The 21,695-nt window shown below is 35.7% G+C and overlaps 1 protein-coding gene across 5 annotated transcripts in view; it reads right to left on the reverse strand.

The window, feature by feature from the left end:
• LOC138327681 (kelch-like protein 5) overlaps positions 1–21,695 on the reverse strand; it is a 106,197-nt gene that overhangs the window by 27,927 nt on the left and 56,575 nt on the right. For 2 of the 5 annotated variants that reach the window (XM_069273980.1, XM_069273976.1), the window contains exons 2-3: positions 14,816–14,860; positions 892–1,211 (exon numbers count right to left, since the gene is read on the reverse strand). In XM_069273980.1, coding sequence (XP_069130081.1) covers positions 892–1,165 — 274 coding nt within the window. In that variant the 5' untranslated portion in view covers positions 1,166–1,211; positions 14,816–14,860. Of the gene's footprint in view, positions 1–891; positions 1,212–10,931; positions 11,290–14,815; positions 14,861–17,182; positions 17,468–17,514; positions 17,676–21,695 lie in introns of those variants that run through there. The other 3 variants (XM_069273977.1, XM_069273979.1, XM_069273978.1) reach the window with 3 other exon arrangements.

A 21,695-nucleotide genomic window follows, 5' to 3' on the forward strand; every position in this document is an offset into this window, starting at 1 on the left:
AACGCTACATTACTGCAGCTAATTTAGGAATATTGTACAACAAAATCAATCAATTCTGCTTTTAAATTTGTATACAACACTATTTGAATCATTGACACAATTATCAGGTGCAGAATCCAGTCTGCTATGGAATTAGTTTTAAAACTGATTACAAGAGTAAAACATTTTAATACTATAGACAGTACCTGTGTGTATGGGTCTATTTAATGTCTATTATCACTGTAGAGAAACTGAGAGTTTACAGCAGTTTGGAATGGCTACTGGAGTCATTTTGAACACGTAAAAGTCATATTGTACTAGGACAAGATGGGTATATCAGGGGTACTGTAAACCAATTATCTTAAATGTTGCGATTTCCATTTCAAAACAAGTTCATGGATTAACATTCGCAGATTAAAAAACTTTCTGGAAATTCCTATCAGAATCCATGACGTAAATTTGCAGAGACAAACTTTCACAAATTTACTTGGGTCGCAAAATTTGCGAAAATAAATCACATGTGAAAGTAAGTTCGTGTACAGTATATATTTTACAGGGAGAAGGCTCAAACCATTCATACGACATTAATGGTCGAAACGTGTGTGAAAAATATTTTGCATGAAGCACCTGGTTTATACAGTTTACGTACTAGAAACATGACTGGCAGTGTGTTTACTGCATTAATAAAGCTCTGGCCAGCTGGCCCTTGTAGGATGCAGCTTGTAAAGATCATTTTTGGAGCAAAAGTTTTTTTTTAATTTGGGTTGCATTGAACAAATGGCCATTAATTAATTTACCCATATAAAAATCTTTGAACAATACGGCCATTAATTTACCTGTATAGGAATCTTAAAAGTACGGCCATTAATTTACCTGTATAGGAATCTGTAAGAATTATGGCCACTAATTTACCTGTATAGGAATAGTTCACAATGGCTACCATTGCATCAGGATCAACATCGTTAATTTTGATTTCTTCCATAGTGGCTTCCCTTACGTCATTTGTAAACATGGCCGCAAAGTAATCCGATGCAGCACTGAGAACGAGTCTATGTGCTGGAATGCGTTTGTTTCCCACCAATAAAACAACATCACAAAGTTGTCGTTTAGAAACGTAGCCCTCCATTTTTTTCATCATCCTCTCAGCATGGTTCATCGAGTGGAAGGAGTCAGGCACATCCTCCATTCTAGTGGTGGGGAAAGTCGCAGCATAGGTCTGATGGACCAGGTACCTACAATAACAATAGGATTGGTTACTAAAAAACAGACAGAAACAACAAGTGGTGGGGAAAGTCGCAGCATAGGTCTGATGGACCAGGTACCTTCAAAAAACAACACGATTGGTTACTAAACAACAGACAGAAACAACAAGTGGTGGGGAAAGTCGCAGCATAGGTCTGATGGACCAGGTACCTACAGTAACAATAGGATTGATTACTAAACAACAGACAGAAACAACAAGTGGTGGGGAAAGTCGCAGCATAGGTCTGATGGACCAGGTACCTACAATAACAATAGGATTGGTTACTAAAAAACAGACAGAAACAACAAGTGGTGGGGAAAGTCGCAGCATAGGTCTGATGGACCAGGTACCTTCAAAAAACAACACGATTGGTTACTAAACAACAGACAGAAACAACAGGAATGGTTACTAAACAACTGTTCAGTCATGTGACATACAAAGTGAATATATGTCCTCTCATGTGACATACAATGTGAATAAATCCTGTCATGTGACATGCAATGTGAATATATCCTGTCATGTGACATACAATGTGAATATATCCTGTCATGTGACATACAATATGAATATATCCTGTCATGTGACATACAATGTAAATATGTCCTGTCATGTGATAAACAATGTAAATATGTCCTGTAATAAGACAATCAATAAAACATATACTGTGTAGTCTATGATTCTACATCATTATCAAACAGTTAATTGGGCATGATCCCCAGTGGTCACGTGTCAGCCCTACTATTATAATATATACAGTTCAGGAAATACCGGTTATACATTTATGTATGATTTATTCGACAGCTGTGCAGAAATTGATTTGTACTGAATGTTGTTATCCCTATATGCCTGCTTTTCTTGCAATGTATACTACTTTTAGATTTGAAGGCAAAATAATTAGCAATGCATATTTATGAAAATTAGTCACCGTGATAAATGGTCAGTTTATAGAGTATCAGCTAGGTCACGTAATATACTGTAAATGTCAAAATGAAATTTTAGTGCAAACATGTGATGATTTTGAGGAGGTTATCACAAAGGTGTACACCGGTATATAATGCTAACATAGTACAAAAAATACTATATAAGCACAATCATTATGAGGTTTGTGCAAATGGTCTGGCAGGAAAAGTGCAAGCTGATATTTGCTCATTAAGAGTGTAGAGAAACCCCAGGACTATCATAGCATTGTGGAGACCACACACTCTGTATACTTACTCCCTATATACTGTATGGGATGTTTACTTCAACAGTAAACATAAAACAATGAACAGCATAAACAATTACATATGTTATTGGTAACACTAATTAATATACAGGTGGTATATTTCTATCCTCAATGATGCAATTACTGCAAACTGATTTAGTATAAAGTCTATAACACTTCATTTACTGTATTTCATCACCACCAAAATCAAACCTAATAATGTTATATACACACATACACTTGTACTTCATATCAATTTCTTAAAGTGATGCCAATTATGTGTTTCCTCAAATTAAACTAAAATTGGTTCACATTCTGAAGTAAAGTGAGATTTATCCATTTCCAGCATGTCCTAGCTAACTGAACTGATCATTCTGTAGGTATGTACATACAATGGTATAGAAACCTCCGATATTGGTACTACATGTGATATATAAAACGTTGATATTAGTCACCAGTGTGATTATCTAATTGATTTGGTTACCTCACACCTCCCTGATTCAACATGCATTAGTCACATGTATTGACTGACTGTACAAACTAGGTAATAATGTGATGATTACAGGGTGATTGGTTGTTGTAGTGGTTAAGCCCTGGCACAGATGTGAAAAGGTACAATACCGAACACAGGCCATTTTATTTCATAAGATTCTTTTCCAGTTGAGTTGATTCATTTGTTTTCAGATTTTCTTCATTACAATGAAATTTAAAAATAAAAATAACTTCACATTTTACTATACTCTGCCAAAGATAATATTGTTACACCCGAGTATAGAGGGCACCCCGCCCTATTGTATAGCTACATCTGAGGAGGACACACACAATGACCTATTATATCATGTTCTGTATATATACCTTTATAGTTAATCTTATAATCAGGAAAGGCCCCAGCTCCTCACATCCTCAATACTCCAGGGGTTACTATCACTGACATAATATCTACCCCTGGAGTATGTTACAATAAAACTGGAGGCAGTTCAGGAGAAAAAAAATGACCAATCACAGACCCACACAGACCTCCTTTGAAGATTACAGAGAAAGCGGTGCCCAACTTTAAAGCAACAGTGAACACCTGTCAACCACAGTGTACCATTCCATTATACAATTTCTTTAGGATCAATTTACCTGTGTTGACTCTGTTGTCTCCAGTTTTACTACAAGCTAGTTCATGGGTGGTGATTATGTAAGTGATAGTAACCCCTGGAATATTGAGGATGGCCCCTTATGACTGAGCATCAATATATACCTTAATCATACCTAATGAGGAGGGTGCCTGGCCCATCGTGACATCATTCTTTGAAGAAAATCATCACCATTCTGCTGTACATGTATTCGTGTATGATAGCAGCACTTAAACTTCGAATCATAAAGGAAATTACTCCATAGAAACGAGATTTGTCTGTCTCGAGAAAGCTTGGCGCCTTTTCAACTCCACACCTATATAGTTTGTACAGCATGTGGTGATTCATTGGCACATTTAGGTGTCCTACCTACACGGATCCCTCCCAACTGTTGGCTGTGAACCCATAACTATGTCAAATTACATGTAAAAAAAACATTGGCAGCAAGGAACAAACGCTTCAACCAGTTTAGTTCCAAAAAGAAAACTCAATTCCATTCAACTTCATTTGTAGTTCGGACAATATACAACTAGCTAATAATAGAAACACTTCAAGTGTCTCTGTAAGGATATAAAATTCTCCTGTCTCAATATACAAGAACGGCCACCAGGGCAAGGCAGGAAAAGGATGCCGTGTGGCGTCACACACCCTACATGACAGACACCAAAAGTTAACACTTCATCCCTTAATTGTACATGCCCCTCGATTCATGACAAGAGAAAAAATGTTGGATTTTTTTGTTTCTTTTACATATTTTTTGTAAAACGTTAATTTAAATGAAAATTTTGTTTTGACCTTGAAATTTCAAGGCCAATCAGATAGGGGATAAAATTGTTAGAAATCTATGATATTTGAGTTACCAATAAGTGTATACTTGATTCAGCAGTGTAAAGGGAGGTTGCAATTGAGTCCAACATCACACTTCAAATTTTAACAGGATCTCCAAATTTTAACAGGATCTCCAAATTTTAACAGGATCTTCAAATTTTAACAGGATCTTCCAGTTAATAGGTGTGTAACAGTGAAATAACAGTAAAAATCGTGATATAACTGTGAAGATATTTTATCATGTTTGGTATGGAAGTTAATTTCACAGATCAGCTATCACAGCCCAACAATGAAGATAATTGAAATGGACGAATCTAATGAAAGTGCATTGTGATTAAATATATTGATCAGAGTGCAAAAAAATATCTCTCAGGGGACATGAAAGGTATGAGGGAGTTGACAATATTTATGATGATTGCCGGAGGTGATGACAATAGAGCGATGTTGCCATGACAAAGAGCTTGTGTAACTGTTGCAGCTGCTGCCACTGACAGTTACAGTCTCTAAATTTCCCCATAAATGGCCCCACTCCACACATCCCTCACCTAATTAGTCTGCTTCCATTACTACAGCAGTTAAAAAACGTAAATTAAATGGGCTTTTGTCCTATTACAAACAAGCTTGAAACATGTACTTTTCACTAGAACTTGTAAAGGAAAACTATTTCAAACTACAAAGGAAAACAATTTCAGTAATTAAATAATTTTCATTGTTATTTTAAATAATCAAAACTATGTTGAAATATAAAATCAAGAAATTACAAGATATACACCTTTATTTGTTATTGTAAATTCCTGTTAATTTTCACACGGATGATATTTATCAGCTATTTCACTGGACGTTGATGTGGTCATGAAAATTCAATCTATAAAATACCACATAGGTCAGGTACATGTAAATCATCATACTCTTTACAGGCAGATCACCCAAGATAAATTCTTTAAAATTTAGTTTCATCATCTAAAGTCATAAACGCAAAATTCTGACAAAATAAAAACCCAGCTTTACTGCATACTGCCAACCTCTCACAAAGGAACCTTGTGAGCAATAAATCACTTGCTACTAACACAGTAAGGAGTCCTCACATAATCCCCTTAGATGGTTCAATTAGGATTACATGGCCATGGAAGGGGCTGGACATGTGTACATTGGTATAAGTCATGCAATAACCAATATATGCATATATACAATACTCTGTATTTTGTTTATGAAGCATATGTTATAATATCCATGATGTGCCAGCATTTTGTAGGCCCATAGGCCAGAATGGTCACCTGACACAGAATGATACAAAGGCATATATACAATAAACACTATTATTGGCCCATATTGCACAAATCAGGCTCAGTCAATGATTTTATCAATTTTACCCATCTATCTATAAGGAATATTTGATTATATCACATCTTTGAATTCAGAAGAAGGTTTTTGAAATTACTTGTATAGTTATTTTGACCCCAACCATTTGGCCCCTGGGGATCAGCCAGGACCAATATGAATATGATACTAATTAAAAATGCTATCTTAGATCTATAAATATATCAAAGTTTATGAAAATTGAGAAAATAATGCTCATAAATGTGCGTTTCCTATATAAACTATAGTAAATTTGATCGCCCTCCTAGGTGAAAATCTGAGACCCAAGGGCCATAACATGCACAAATTTTGTAAAGGACATTAAGACCATATGTATTCTGTGTTTATGAAGAGTATTTGACTCTACCACATCTGTTAGTTCAAAAGAGGATTTAACAATTTTAGTCAATTTTACCCCTTTTGGCTCCTCCGAAACCTCTTGGGGATTGGGGGCCATATAATTCACAAATATGATTGGCCTTATGCCTTCGAAGATTTGTGCAAAATTTCATTGAATTTGCTTCAACAGTTTTAGAGAAGAAGTCGAAAATGTAAATTGTTTACAAACTCATGACGCAGAAAAGGCGATTAGAATAGGTCGCTTCAGACTTTGTCTCAGGGACCTAAATACTCATCAACCTTTAGTCAGTTCATGTACATATCATCTCCAATTCCCCGATCAGTTCTGACATAACAGTTCAAAGGAAAAAGACTTGTGGTCAAATGTGGCTAGTCTGCAACTTACATTTTGTATACTATCAAGATGAATTCAGGAGAGTAAAGGCATTACAGTTACAAGTAAGCCAAGTCACTGGTAATCGGAGTTCAATATAATAAAGTTTGACTCTACCATAAATAGACATGTAGAATTAAGTCAAAAGTGAATCGTGTTTGACAGTAGTCTTATTTACACTTTGACTTGACGATGACGTTTCCCTATATCGATTAAAGCCTGCATCCTCACACTTTATACTGACAGAGGTACAAGGCCATTCTACAATGAAAAATGGTCATGAATTTTAAACAGTTAATCAGTATTTTCCAAACATGAGATACTGAAATATTCAGTTGACTGCTGCCAGGCCTGTCAGACCCTAGAGTCTATTGGTATATCATACACTGACAGTACAGTCGAAAGCATTTGATAATAATAGTTCAATGTACAAACAGTTCCTTTTGAATGCAGACACACCCAAATCACTGAATCATTTAGTAAGCTGTACTGATATAATTGCATAGACACAATACAATATGTCTCAGTTTCAGACATTACTACAACTCTTTATAATCTTGGCATACCTGCAGAAGAACACACCAACACATTTGATACACAGTTTACAAGGGTCAATTAAGCAGAATCTTGGCCAGAATAAACAAGTTATCTGCCCTTGTGGGTATATATTATTTGGATATTACATGTCTTTGGGAGCGTAATTTTATACTTTTCAGAGAAAACAACATGTTTTACTTTCAAAATAATGACATCACAATGGATACCTACCCTCAAGGGAGATAATTCTGTAATGAGCAAGCAGTAATATATATGATACCACTTCATAAATGACTGGCTAATTCACCTTACAGACTAATGTTAATACAACGTCCGTTAGGTATTCATAGTGATGTCATATCACACGATATTGTGAGCACAAATAACGTTGTTTTCCCCAGAAATATGACATTGAACCCATAACAATGTGTACCTACCTACCAGCAAGTGCAGATAACTCTGTAATATGCAAATAAAGAATAGAATGCTAGTTCTGCATATGTATATAGAAGGCATACAACAATGACCAACCAATGCAGTGATGATCACTGGAAGCAGATTAGTAGTGGCTGGATTTTTAACGCCTGAGAAACAAGGACATCCTATACAGGTCATCAGTGTGGAAGGATTAGAAGTTTGGATAACCTGTTATACTGAGTAAGAGGTGGTTGTGAATTACTAATACTCATATATATATAAAATATGTGTGAATCTGGTTTTCAAGATAAGTGTATACCATGTCTAAAAGTGGATGTCATTATTGGCACATACCATAGTATATATCATATTATGTATCTCCTACATGATAATTGTTAGTTAAGTACCCAGTAACACAATTAACCTAAACTAATGTCAATCAGGCGTGACATGTTGTTCTCAGCTTAATTGATTCAATTAGTGAATATGGCTACAAAAATCTTTTAATTTATGCATGAAAATTGTGAAAGCCTTTGATGAATGATCCGAGGAATTATTATTCCCGATTGATCTATTTTTACTTAATTTAGTTAGCTTCTGCAGCGACTTGCAGAAGACTTGTGTGTACATATACATGGGACTATTTGTTGGCTTATGTGACTAAGTGAGCTATACTGTTTGATTAGTTTATAAGCATCCTACTAACAGTTACGGTCATTTAAGGGCACAAGCAAGGTTAAGATGGTGGTGGAAAGTTAGAGTACCCGAACAACAAGAGATCCCAGAAGGATCTCATCAAAGAAGGATCTACGTCTGACAATGGAAAGAGGGAACTTTTCTCTACTTTTCACACTTTTTCAAACATACTACACATCAAATATTAGACAGATCCTTTCAGTGCATTCTGAGAAATAGTGGTAAAATACCAGAATTCAAGATGGCGGCCGGTCGGCCATCTTGATGACCGAATTGTCCCAGAATGCAATATGCTCAACGTTAACTAGGGCTCTAGGTAAACCTTCATATGAAATTGGAGACAGATCCCTTAATATGTCAAGACATCTTAACCACTCGGACACAGTAGAAGCTAGCTTTTTTTAATTACTCAATGAATAAAATAAGTCTAACTATAAACACTGGCTGAATGTACTGACTTATCATTATAATCACAACCACTGTAATCATATATATCAGCTTTATTGCATAAGCATTCTAAATGCAATGAGCTAATTTTGCTTAATCTTAAGTACATAAATAGGTTTATCAAACATACATAAAACTGTAACTAAATAACCATTTCAACAATTTTCATAAGATTTCTTAATTAAAGCATCTAATTTTTATTACTAACAACCCAACTAGTTATAGTAACACATGTATTGATATTGGAACTAACAATAACTAATTATGATGTACGTATTACACATGTATTGATCTTGGAACTAACAATAACTAATTATGATGTACGTATTACACATGTATTGATCTTGGAACTAACAATAACTAATCATGATGTACGTATTACACATGTATTGATTGGACTAACATAACTAATTATGATGTACGATTAATGTATATTTGGATAACATAATATGATGTAGTATTACACATGTATTGATCTTGGAAACAATAACAATATGATGTAATTACACATGTGGTTACGTATTACACATGTATTGATCTTGGAACTAACAATAACTAATCATGATGTACGTATTACACATGTATTGATCTTGGAACTAACAATAACTAATTATGATGTACGTATTACACATGTATTGATCTTGGAACTAACAATAACTAATCATGATGTACGTATTACACATGTATTGATCTTGGAACTAACAATAACTAATTATGATGTACGTATTACACATGTATTGATCTTGGAACAAAAAATACTATGATGTAGTATTACACATGTATGATCAACTAACAATAACTAATTATGATGTACGTATTACACATGTATTGATCTTGGAACTAACAATAACTAATTATGATGTACGTATTACACATGTATTGATCTTGGAACTAACAATAACTAATTATGATGTACGTATTACACATGTATTGATCTTGGAACTAACAATAACTAATCATGATGTACGTATTACACATGATTGTTCTTCAAAACCTTACTAATAACAATTACAATCAATTATCTTCTGTTTATGATCAGTCCCCATGTATCAGTGGAAATTAATTTTCATGCACTATAACAATCCATAAAGATCTCCATTATTACATAATTTTGACATGATTGACATTCTAAATCGTTCCTCCGGTTTCTCTAATAATGAACTTTGAGAAAATTGTGTTTTGGCTGACTTTTAGCTAGAAAGCATAATGGCCATTTCAGCTTCAGTATGGCCAAATTGGGACACTTTAGTCACATTTAATTCTTGCAACTGCATATATAAGTAACTCTTCAACGGGATAATCGCATTGCCTTGAAAAATTTACATTGATGTAGGTATATATCACTGATTTGGGGTTAGTCCAGTGTCTGTTTTCACAAGAGTAACCATGTGATTCAGAGTGGGGCTAAATTTTGGCCATTTTGCAAGTACTTTACCCAAATGTCCTACATATTTTGAAACTCCTTAATTTTTTATCCAATAGAGATTGTCCTAACAAAATTTTGTAAAAAAATCCCAAAATGTCCTAATATTTTGAAACCAATCTGAAACTCTGGTAACCCAACTTAATATGTGCCTCAACAAGAACCATGATTATCATAGCGAGAAGGTCAAACAGCTAACCTCAACAACTCTTACATTGTTTGCATCTTCTGTATAAGGTATAAAATGTCTGTGCTAATTGGTTTTCTTGGTTTAGAGCCTGACTTCTTTGTTGGCCGTATATAGAACAGTATTATTCAAGGTCACATTGTATTTATATTGGTGTTTTACAGACACCCTAGTAAACAACACAAGTTTTTACACCAAGAACGTATCATGTTACACAGAATCTTAAAAACAGAGAATTATGTCTTAAAGAAATCCAGGAACTAATTAACAAATTTTACTAATGAGAATTTGTATTACTGTCTGTAAGATAACACAATTTTTAATGCTCCCAGCCTCCATAAAAAAAACAAGACACAATGGGACATGGCGGCTGGATTGGACAGACACAAGTACCATTATATGACCCATCCCCATTCATTCTTTTTTTCAACAAACACATGAACATATGTACATTTCTTTGCAGACAAAATATTTTAAAGCTACCCAATCATATCATGAAAACAAATGAAATAATTGAAACAATTAAAGCACAGATAATTTCATTCTGTTCATTAGTGAAATTTACCACTTAAATGATCACAATTTTAAAGAAATGCTTACCTGTTTCTTTTTCTCTAAACTCCTATTAGGTAAATTAAACAATTTCGATCAAAATTACAACTTAATATATCATTATTAGCTGATATTGCATATGTCATCACACGGTATGTGATCAAGTGACCTTTGCTAATGTTACCTGTATCATGATGTCATATCTTACCTGTAATAGTACTTAGAGATATGTGCCATAATCCCTTCATAACACACAAACAGTTCTAAACACATCAACCAGGAGGGTAGAAAGGTTTAAAAACTTCAATATCAAACAAATTGATCCCGAGAGCACGGAGCACGTGGAAGAGTCCCCCTACGATTACATTACGGTCCTCACGCTAGGCTCCATCAGACTCTGTTTACATCCATGTCTACGTACATTAATATCACAGTGAGCTCCTTATCGACACCCTACATCACCAGAGGTGTAAATTAGAGGTGATGTGAGGAGTTAATTAATTTCCCAGTAATTAGTAAAGGTTTAGCTGATACGAGCTGCCTGTTTAAACAATGGGTTGGTGTGTTTTGTCTGATACACTGCCGGCCTATAATACTGTGCAGCCCTCCTCACAGCCCTTACTCACTGTTGCTCCAGTCTCCGTACCAGTGATATCACCTGTCATGTGTGACACAATCATACAATAGTCTCCAGGCGTCACACTTCACTGATCACAAACTTCCTAATATAATGCTACGTTGGACCCCTCCCACTGAAGAAAAGGCTGTTCCCCACAAGCTGTGGATGATTTTGTATGTTCTATTGTCCTGATGTATTTGTCATTTTACACTTTCATCATACATGTGCTGCCAAAATCAATATATTTTATGGGATTTTCAAATATTATCAATCACGTTTCTTTATGTGGACTTGTATCACCTGCACTATGCATGGTATGCATGGAGGTTGGCCTAGTGTAGACGATCTGGTCCTGTTAATCTGTATACATGTAACTACTGTCAACGACATATTTTTTCTTTCACTGTAACTATATCATTGGCAGCAAGTTGCTTTGTAATAATTTGTCAAATTATTACATAAACATTGACAAGAATCTCACATAAAAAAAAATCAACTTTAAATTCCTTAATTGCTAATAAGGTTTTTTTCCTGTAACTTGTTTATTTAAAAAATTCCTTTAAAATTTCAAAATAATTGCTTTAATAGTATGTAAAATCTAGATACGAAACCTATGCATTGATTAAATTTTATCCTAAAAGGTATAGTTGCTCAAATTGGACTTGAAAGGAAGAATCAACATCAATATTTCATTATTCATATCTCGGAAATAAATATATTGTAAAACTATGGGTAAGTAAATTCTCTAAGAAGCTAAGATCATGTTCCAATTAAGAGAGGCATATTTATATCTATATCCTGAACCGATATGCTTTACATATGCTTTACTTTCTCTTTTTTTATTATTATAATTGTCTTACTGTCAGTAATTGGTAAATGAAGTGGGCATGTGTCCAAACTCTTGGGAGGAAAGGATTGTTTCCCTTTGTCATTATTTTGCATTATAAAGTGTCATTTTAGAAAACATGCTTCACTTTCTTTAATAAACTTCATGCATAAGATCCTCCTAATATTTTCTAAGTACATTCTTCATGTAAGTTTCCATTGAAGAGATCTCTAATCAGATTTGTACGTATACAGACACATTGTAGAAACAATGGAGTCGTAATACTTAAACCATACATGTTTCTTTAATTGATAAACAACCAACAGTGGAATGAGAAAGGTCAGATCTAAAGAAGCTGTGGTTGAAAGATTTGGTGAGAACTGAAAATTTGCTTCACTACATAACCTTAGATAAAGTTTACACAAACAGAGTTTGAAGGCTGAAGATCTGATAACAGCTGGAAGTCAGCCCAGGGCTCCGAGAGCTCCCAAGAAATGGTAGAGAGGAATAAATGTCAAACCATTTGTGATGTCATCCACAAATATCTTCATGTATCTTTTCTGTTTTCATTACCGTTATCTATAAATGAGGTTTCTGTATGCAACTCCACTTGGGTTTTTCTTTAAATCTTACACTAACGGGTACATTCTTCTTTACTGTATAAATGTATCAAAACCTCTATAAGGTTATACATATGTATATATATAGCCACTGTAAGTTTCACATCCTATTGACAGCCAGGGTCTGTTGGTATTTCCACAGAAACTGGCTACTGCCCCACATCAATGGGGATTCAAACTCACAGTTTTTTAACCCGGCCAGTAGTTGAGGTCTTGTGGTAATATATTGGGACATCTATAGTAATTTTGACATGATTTTTGTGACATAAAAATCACAGGGACAAGTTGGGACAAACTGAGAGTAAGTTGTACCTTACCCATGTTTTGGTGTCTCGAAACCCCTGTATGTAAAATCTCTATAAATACATGTAGGTCAGTGGTGTTTCTCTGGGTACTCTGACTGTCCTGTCACTTGCAATTGTCCTAAACCTCTTTAATTAATTAACAATATAATTAAACACACCTTAAATGACCCTTGATACACATTTTACATTTAGAACAGATACCTACAACAACTAATAATACCTCTGATGGTATGGTCTTGTGTTGATCTGGGAATTATTATCTGGACCTTATATGTAACTAGGTAATGCTGATGTTGTATGACACAGAGTGTTTCCATTATTGCCATTCATGCCATCACTTTAATCTGCAGCTGGCTCCAGAGGAAATTCTGCATGCATACACATAGCATATATCTACATGTTTTTTCTGCATAAAATAATGCTGATATTGCCACTGAACATCAACCCAATCAAAAAATTCCATTTAATGCATGTTAAACCTTCAAAAACACTCATTTCTTACAAGGAGAATTTCAAAGGGAACAAAATGTAACAGAAATGTTTGCAAACTCCTCTTAAGTGCATGTATTAATAATTTAGTTCCTGGTATCACCTACATGACTTCGCCTATTACTAAGCTTTGTCTCACCAGCTACAGTCAGTGTTCTGTTGGACTGAAGTACGCTGCCGGGACTATCCAAAAATATTCTGTGTAAAATCAGGGACCCTTCCAGACATGGTTCATGGATTTACACATTCCAGTAGATACATGCTGTATACACCATCATAAACGTGAGCTGTTGGCCTGCTGTTTTAGTACATGCGTAGAGTTATAATCTACTACTAGGATTTATCCCAGTATTTACATATATACAGAGACTAATTCTATTAAATACAGCTTTTATTCCATTCAGCTATGCTTCATTCATAGATATATGTACTGTGTATCTGCAGAAAAAGTTTACTTTAGGAAACAACTGAAGTTATGTGTATATATGCACATTCATCTTTTTTCTTATTGTGGAATGTACGTTCAGGAAATAAATGTGTTGATGTTTTTAATTATAATTACTTCCTTGTTTATCTTCTGGCAGAAATGCATGTGGAAGATTATTCATCTCTATCGTTATTCAACATTTAACACTATTGGTGCATCGATAATTCTCCATAAAATTTGTTTATCAAAATAACCAGCTACATATCTATAGTCGTCTTTTGTATGTCAACAACAGCCTGGGAACATATACCCGGTCATGTTGATATACCATAAAGCACAATATGTGAAATTAAATGTAGCCATTGAAGCGTAAATATACATGTACATATGTCTGTCAAACACAGGATCTAAACAATGTATAAAACAAAACGGAGACAGAAGGGAGTATTACTGAAGTTCATAATTATAAATGTAAACGTTAGTTATTTTTATAGACATGTTTAATGAAAGACAGCTAAAATCTTAATTACCTCCCCTTCATCCCTGTTTGATATATAGCTGATACATATAAGGTATAACATGATAGACCATGCAAAGTCATTGAATTATCTCCCCTTGATTCCTGTTTGATAGGAATGAGTGTATTTGGTAGACCATGCAAAGTCATTGAATTATCTCCCCTTGATTGTAGGCCCTGTTTGATACAAATAGGTATGATATGACAGACCATGAAAAGATCACTGAATTATCTCCTGGCCCTTCATTGTCCCTTGTTAATACATTTTTATTATAAATATTGAGCTTACCGTGATTCTCCTTCGCGAGTTGTGTGGTTTTCTGGTGCATACAGCCTGTAAACATCAAAGAAAATGACTGTTATATGTCACAAAGTCAATAAGGAAAGGTAAGTTTCTGATTAATTATTAACAGACTTATGTACCTTATATAGCTAGCTGTCCCAGGTGACATTAGATCTATATAATTATCAGTGAGTATATCTCTCATGATCAGCGTGTATTTATAGACATTTACAGAATCTACTGTATTCAATCATAAATATAAGCATCTGCCAATGCAGGAATGTGTGTTGTTTTTTGTTTTTGTTTTTGTTTTTTTTTGTTGATTGGGGTTGGGGAGCATTTATATATTGCCTCTCTGAATATTGAGTAGGTTCTATCTGCAATATTTTTGAAGGTTTTTTGCTGGGTTTTTTTAAACTTCACAATTAAGGATTAAAGTCTCTTTCTGGTGGTTCTATCGAAGGATAAAGTTGAGTAGGGTATCGATATTTGTTTCATGGACCGCTTTACAGTCTTAACTATTATTTTCATAACTCAAAATTTACCCTTAATAGTGTTTATGGCATTTATAAGACTAAAATTGAATTATATCGTTTAGTTCCGACAGGCATTTGGAACAGCCACTCGAAGTGGCGGAAATTCCTGCCAATTTATCAATGAACATACAAATAAAATGAGTTCCGTCTTATGATGCATATATCTGGGGTTTCCCGGTATGGAACTATAAATCGTTTTATTTATCTTTTGTTAAAAACACCATGGTGCAAAGCCGTTTGGTTTTAATCTTTTACTTCGTATGATTACACACGCTTACACAATTCATAACGTGGCAGGATATTTAATGTAGTTGTGACGCGGTGTCCGATTCAAACCGCCTGTGTCAAGGAGGTGTGACAAACAGAGAGTTTCTTCAATTTTGTGATCACTTGAGTTCTACTTAATCAGTTTACGTTTGAAATTACTTGAATACATGGATGTTTACATAGTTCCATGTCATTATTTCCGGATTTTGGAGATTTTCAAATGTATCGGACGTCGTTTCGATGAACATGTACAAACACAGGTAGGCCCACTACTATAAACGTTTACCACTCTCACAATGTTACCTTATATTTATATTGTTGTTTCAAACACTTCAGTAAATATTAGAGATATCTATAACAAGTATTGTAAAACTACAATTGAAGGATTCCGTTTCATTGATATTTCGAAACACCCAAACGTACATTGTGTATGTAAGGCCTATTCTCGCCGATTCACAGTAGATAACGTACAGGACTTGTCTGTCCCCTGAGGCGAACAAAAATGCATTATCGTGCTAGGTCGTTTTGGTTAAAGTTATGCAACTGAAAGACTGATGTTGTCCTGACATATCTTATCCTTTTGCGTACAACCAAAGATGTTAAAAATACAAATAGGATGTAGATCGACATGTTGTAGCGAACAACACACACTCACGGACACACAAAATGTAAACATTGCAACGTCATCGGAATGTGCAAATTTATCATACGCACGGAAGCATTGCTCAAAGAGGTGTATTTACACACGTACATATAATATGTGTTCAAACCTATTTTGATACATGTACATGTTCATCGAACGAATCGTACGTTCGATACTGAAAACAAGTATCTGATTTGGACCATCATAAATTCATCCGCGCGGCCTCCAAATTGCGCGTGACATACTCAATCTATCGAGAAATAAAGTTGAGTAGCCTTTGGTTGAAATCAACGGGGTTTATACTATCAATTCACCACTGACTGTAAATATTGAGGCATAAATACAAGATATTAAACAATAAACAATGGAGTTTCTTGGCTTGGCTACATGACCCCAATTTCAAGCCTACGACTATTTAAGAGAATTTAAGACTTCTAGATGAAAAATACACTTCTTTTAATGTGCATATTGACAGTGTCCTGGTACAAATTGTATGCATGGTGTCAAATTAAAACAAATGTTTAAATTGAAAATTATTACATTCTCGATAAATTTCATGATCAGTATGTACTTGTACATGGATGTATAGGGATATTGATAATTCTGATAATCGCAGAAAGATCTTCAGTAAATAATAGAGATAACCCTCAAGAGTTTATCTTTTCACTTTTTAGTTTACACTTTAGAGTAGACCTTTACATTATACACAGGGCCATGTATAGTCTATATATGAAAAAATAGCCAGAAATACATATAAATGTTCATATATGGACTATGCATGGCCCTGTGCATTATATACAGATACACATATGGTACAAGAAAACTTCTAACCTAGCCTGGGTACCATGCTAATTAAAATGTATCAAATCTCCAATTTTTATTTTGCAAATTACAAATGTAAATGCTATACATAAGCGTGTCACGCACGCAGAAGAGAATATCATAGCTTGAATCTAATAATGATGAGCGTTCGTGAAATGTCGATAATTTGTCACAGCCTGATTGATGACAATATCGTCTGGGATTACGTTTGGCAGATCTACATCCAACAAAAGTCTGTTCACAACACAAGTCTGTCTGTTTATAAAACGACCGGATAAATCCCAGTACACACAATAAGGCATACATCCAAACAGCTGTGAAAGTATGTTTACGAGGTGAACAAAACATGTCGAAGTCCAGGAGACCCGACCCGAGCAAGCTGATAAGTTCGCCATATACTGACCCACATATTTTTTTTGGTCAACATATTTACGTACCTTTGATGGTCGTCTGCTAAAGGTAAGAAGTCGTGTGGATCCATTGTTATAATGTCATCGTGCAAGGGAGATGTATTGCTATCTTAACTCTACTTAAAAACTTTAAAACTGTGCACTTCCTTCCGGAAGTGGTCGGTTCTCCATTGTGTTGTAAACAAAGATAGGCCCCTTTCATAAGCCCTGAACATGTACACGGTACACGCTTGATATCTGACGAAGTGAGGATAGTATACGGGCGCGGCTAATTTTAAACTGAGAACATTAATGCCAATTAAATATAATCTTAATATGGATTAACATATTTTTACCAACAGTGTATTTGTATAAATGATACAAAGTATGTACATGTAAATGAATAGTAGTGTATTTTGTATTGGTTACAATCAAGGACATATATCTCACTTATAAATCCATGGTTACAATGTAGTTGTTTTTTATGCTCCACCGCTGACAAATGGTATTTTTTCACTATCAAAAACAGGAGCAGACGATTTTGTATTTTTCTTCAGTTACAAAAGTTACTTATTTCACACCATTACCACCATTGAAAATTTTGAGCTTCTAATTTTACTTCAAGTTAAAAATATAAATAATTAATTGTATCCTGAAAAAATTCCGTGGCACTATATCTTATATAGAATGAAGTAGTGATTGTGCATGCACCAAAGGCGAAATAAATCATTTTATGTTAAACATCAATTATTGTTCAAATGATGAATATCATTTATGCTCTGTCGGCAGTGGAGCATCTTTAATTAAAGGCCTGGTCCCACAGGCGTTAAGGAAGATTTGCGAATGTATTTCGCACAAAATTGGCTGATATTCGCTGAACATATGCAATAGTCATAAATCGTTCTTGTATCTGTTGCCCAACATCCGCACACGTCCGCAATTATCCGCAATGGCATGTTTTTCCGTTCCCAGGATTTTTGAACTGCACAAAATTTTGATTGCGGAAATCATTCGCATTAGATACGCTATTCGTACGCAATACATACTCAATACATGCTTGATATCTGTGCTGTATATCCGCTGTTATTCGTTGATATCCGCAACTGACTGGGTTTTGCGGCTTTATAGCGAACTGGGACAGTGTGTAAAATGAATGTATAGCGTACCTATCACGTTGACATTACGAATTAAAATAATTTGTAGCGAATGCATATTGAGTTTAGCGTTTGTATTGCGTCTGTTTTGCATTTGATTTGAGAATAATTTGCGAATGTGTAATAAACGTGTTGCGTAAACCAAAACTACTGTATAAATATGGCAAAAATCGACATATTTGTCTATTATTTCCTGTCCGTCGAGAAGTACAGGTGTAATAATAGGTCATCGGCATTAATACCAAAGCAGCGTAACAATGGTATCCAACTACATATTAATCTACTTGTTCAAGTCATGAAATTGTTTCAAAGACAGAAAAGAAAAAGTTGTCTGCTTTGATTTGAATTTGAAACAGACTGGACCTTCTTTGTATCTGGAGGAGGTAGGATGAAAGTTGCAGCTTGCTTATCTTTGTTGCAGTCGTGTTGTTGTGAAAAGCGATACCGAAAGGCCCGAGCGCGCTTCCTTTACCTCCGTAATTCAGATGCCTTACATGCGCAATACAGCAGTCCTTTCCGCTACATCTGCGCAATGCATTATTAATAGATTCGTAATATTTCCGTAACAATCGCAATACTTCCGATCTGTTTCCTCAATATATGCGTTATATATTCGTAATTGTTTGTTACGTATCCGCATTGTTTGATAATCTTACCGATTTTACACCTCACGGGAGAGCGTCAGTTATCGTATTCGCTTGTATTCGTGAAATATCCGCATTTGTTCGTAATAAATTCGCAGAATGTTATTATTATATCCGTAATTTATACTTGAAAATTTGTTTTTCATCAGCCTACAATCAATCTTAAACTGTTGGAATAGTGAATATATATGTACATATTGATAATCTTTATACAATGTAAATGGTTAAACATTCTCAAGATATTTATAGGAATTCTTAAATCCAAGAAATAATATAATGTCACTTTGAAAATAATCATAAAATCTGTGATATTCCCTCATTTTATAGATGAAATTTATTGAAATTATGCAAAACAGTGCAATGTAATTGTAAAATCTACTGGCAATTCTTCTTTTTAATTTACTTCTTACAGCAATCACACAAGAGGTATATATACCTACAGAATTATAATTTCATTACATGCTGCCGTTTATGTGTGTCAAGTACAACAGTAAATAAATTGAAACAAATTGAAAGGGAACAATTTCAGTAAATTGAATTCAAAGCAAATGAAAGAGAAGGAAGTTTACACATGGTCTAGGAGGAAGCTATTAGATTCAGCTGTATGGCATCAGCCACTTACCTAAAGTCTAAACAAGGTCCAATCAGAGAAGGTCTGTTAAATTTGATTTGATGGGAAGCTTTATGTGGGAGGTAAAAAACAGCGAGAGTTTGATCTTTTTCCAGATTTTTCCTACATAATTGCCAATGAAGATCTACTAATAAACATTCAGGTAAAAATCAAAGGCTTCTCAGTCCTAATACTTCATCTCCAAATCCCTGTATCTCATATCTACTCCTGCCATTTCACCCCAAACTATAAAATAACACCCAACATCAAACACCCTACACCTGACATCTCACCCCACACCTGACATCTCATCACACACCTGACATCTCACCACACATCTGACATCTCACCACACACCTGACATCTCACCACATCTGACATCTCATCCCACACTTAATATCTCACCCTACACCTGACATCTCATCCCACACCTGACATCTCATCACACACCTGACATCTCACCCTACACCTGACATCTCATCTCACACCTGACATCTCACCCTATACCTGACAATTTGACATCTCATTTCACACCTGACATCTCATCCCACACCTGACATCTCATCCCACACCTGACATTTTACTAAACACCAAACATCTCACCCCACATCCGACATCTCACCACATACCTGACATCTCATCCCACACCTGACATCTCATCCCACACTTAACATCTCACCCTACATCCGACATCTCATCTCACATCTGACATGTCACCCCACACCTGACATCTTAATAAACACCTGACACCTCACCCTACACCCGATATCTCATCCCACACCTGACATCTCACCCTACACCTGACATCCCACCCAACACCTGACATCTCACCCTACACCCGACATCTCATTCCATACCTGACATATCACCCCACATCCGACATCTCATCCCACACCTAACATCTCATCCAACACCTGACATCTCATCCCACACTTAACATCTAACCCTACACCCTACATCTCATTCCACATCTGACATGTCACCCCACACCTGACACTGACATCCACCCGACATCTCACCCTACACTCGACATCTCACCACACCTCGACATCTCATCCCACACCTGACATCTCAACCCACACCTGACATCTTGACCCAACACCTGACATCTCATCCTACACCTGACATCTCACCCACACCTGACATCTCATCCCACACCTGACATCTCAACCCACACCTGACATCTCATCCAACACCTGACATCTCATCCCACACCTGACATCTCATCCCACACCTGACATCTCATCCCACACCTGACATCTCATCTCACACCTGACATCTCATCCAACACCTGACATCTCATCCAACACCTGACATCTCAACCCACACCTGACATCTCAACCCATACCTGACATCTCATCCTACACTTGACATCTCATCCCACTCCTGACATCTCAACCCATACCTGACATCTCATCCTACACCTGACATCTCATCTCACACCTGACATCTCTACCAACACCTGACATCTCATCCACACCTGACATCTCATCCTACACCTGACATCTCATCCCACACCTGACATCTCACCCAACAACCAACATCTCATCCCACACCTGACACCTCATCCCACACCTGACATCTCTACCGACACCTGACATCTCACCCTACACCTGACATATCTACCGACACTTGACACCTCACCCTACACCTGACATCTCACCACACACCTGACATCTCACCCCACTACTGACATCTCACCCAAACCTGACATCTCATCCCACACTTAACATCTCACCCCACACTTGACATCTCACCCTACACCAAACATCTCAACACACACCTGACATCTCTTCTGACACCTGACATCTTCCCAGGCAC

Source organism: Argopecten irradians, chromosome 7 (assembly GCF_041381155.1).
Source record: "Argopecten irradians isolate NY chromosome 7, Ai_NY, whole genome shotgun sequence".
NCBI classification, from domain to species: Eukaryota; Metazoa; Mollusca; class Bivalvia; order Pectinida; family Pectinidae; genus Argopecten; species Argopecten irradians.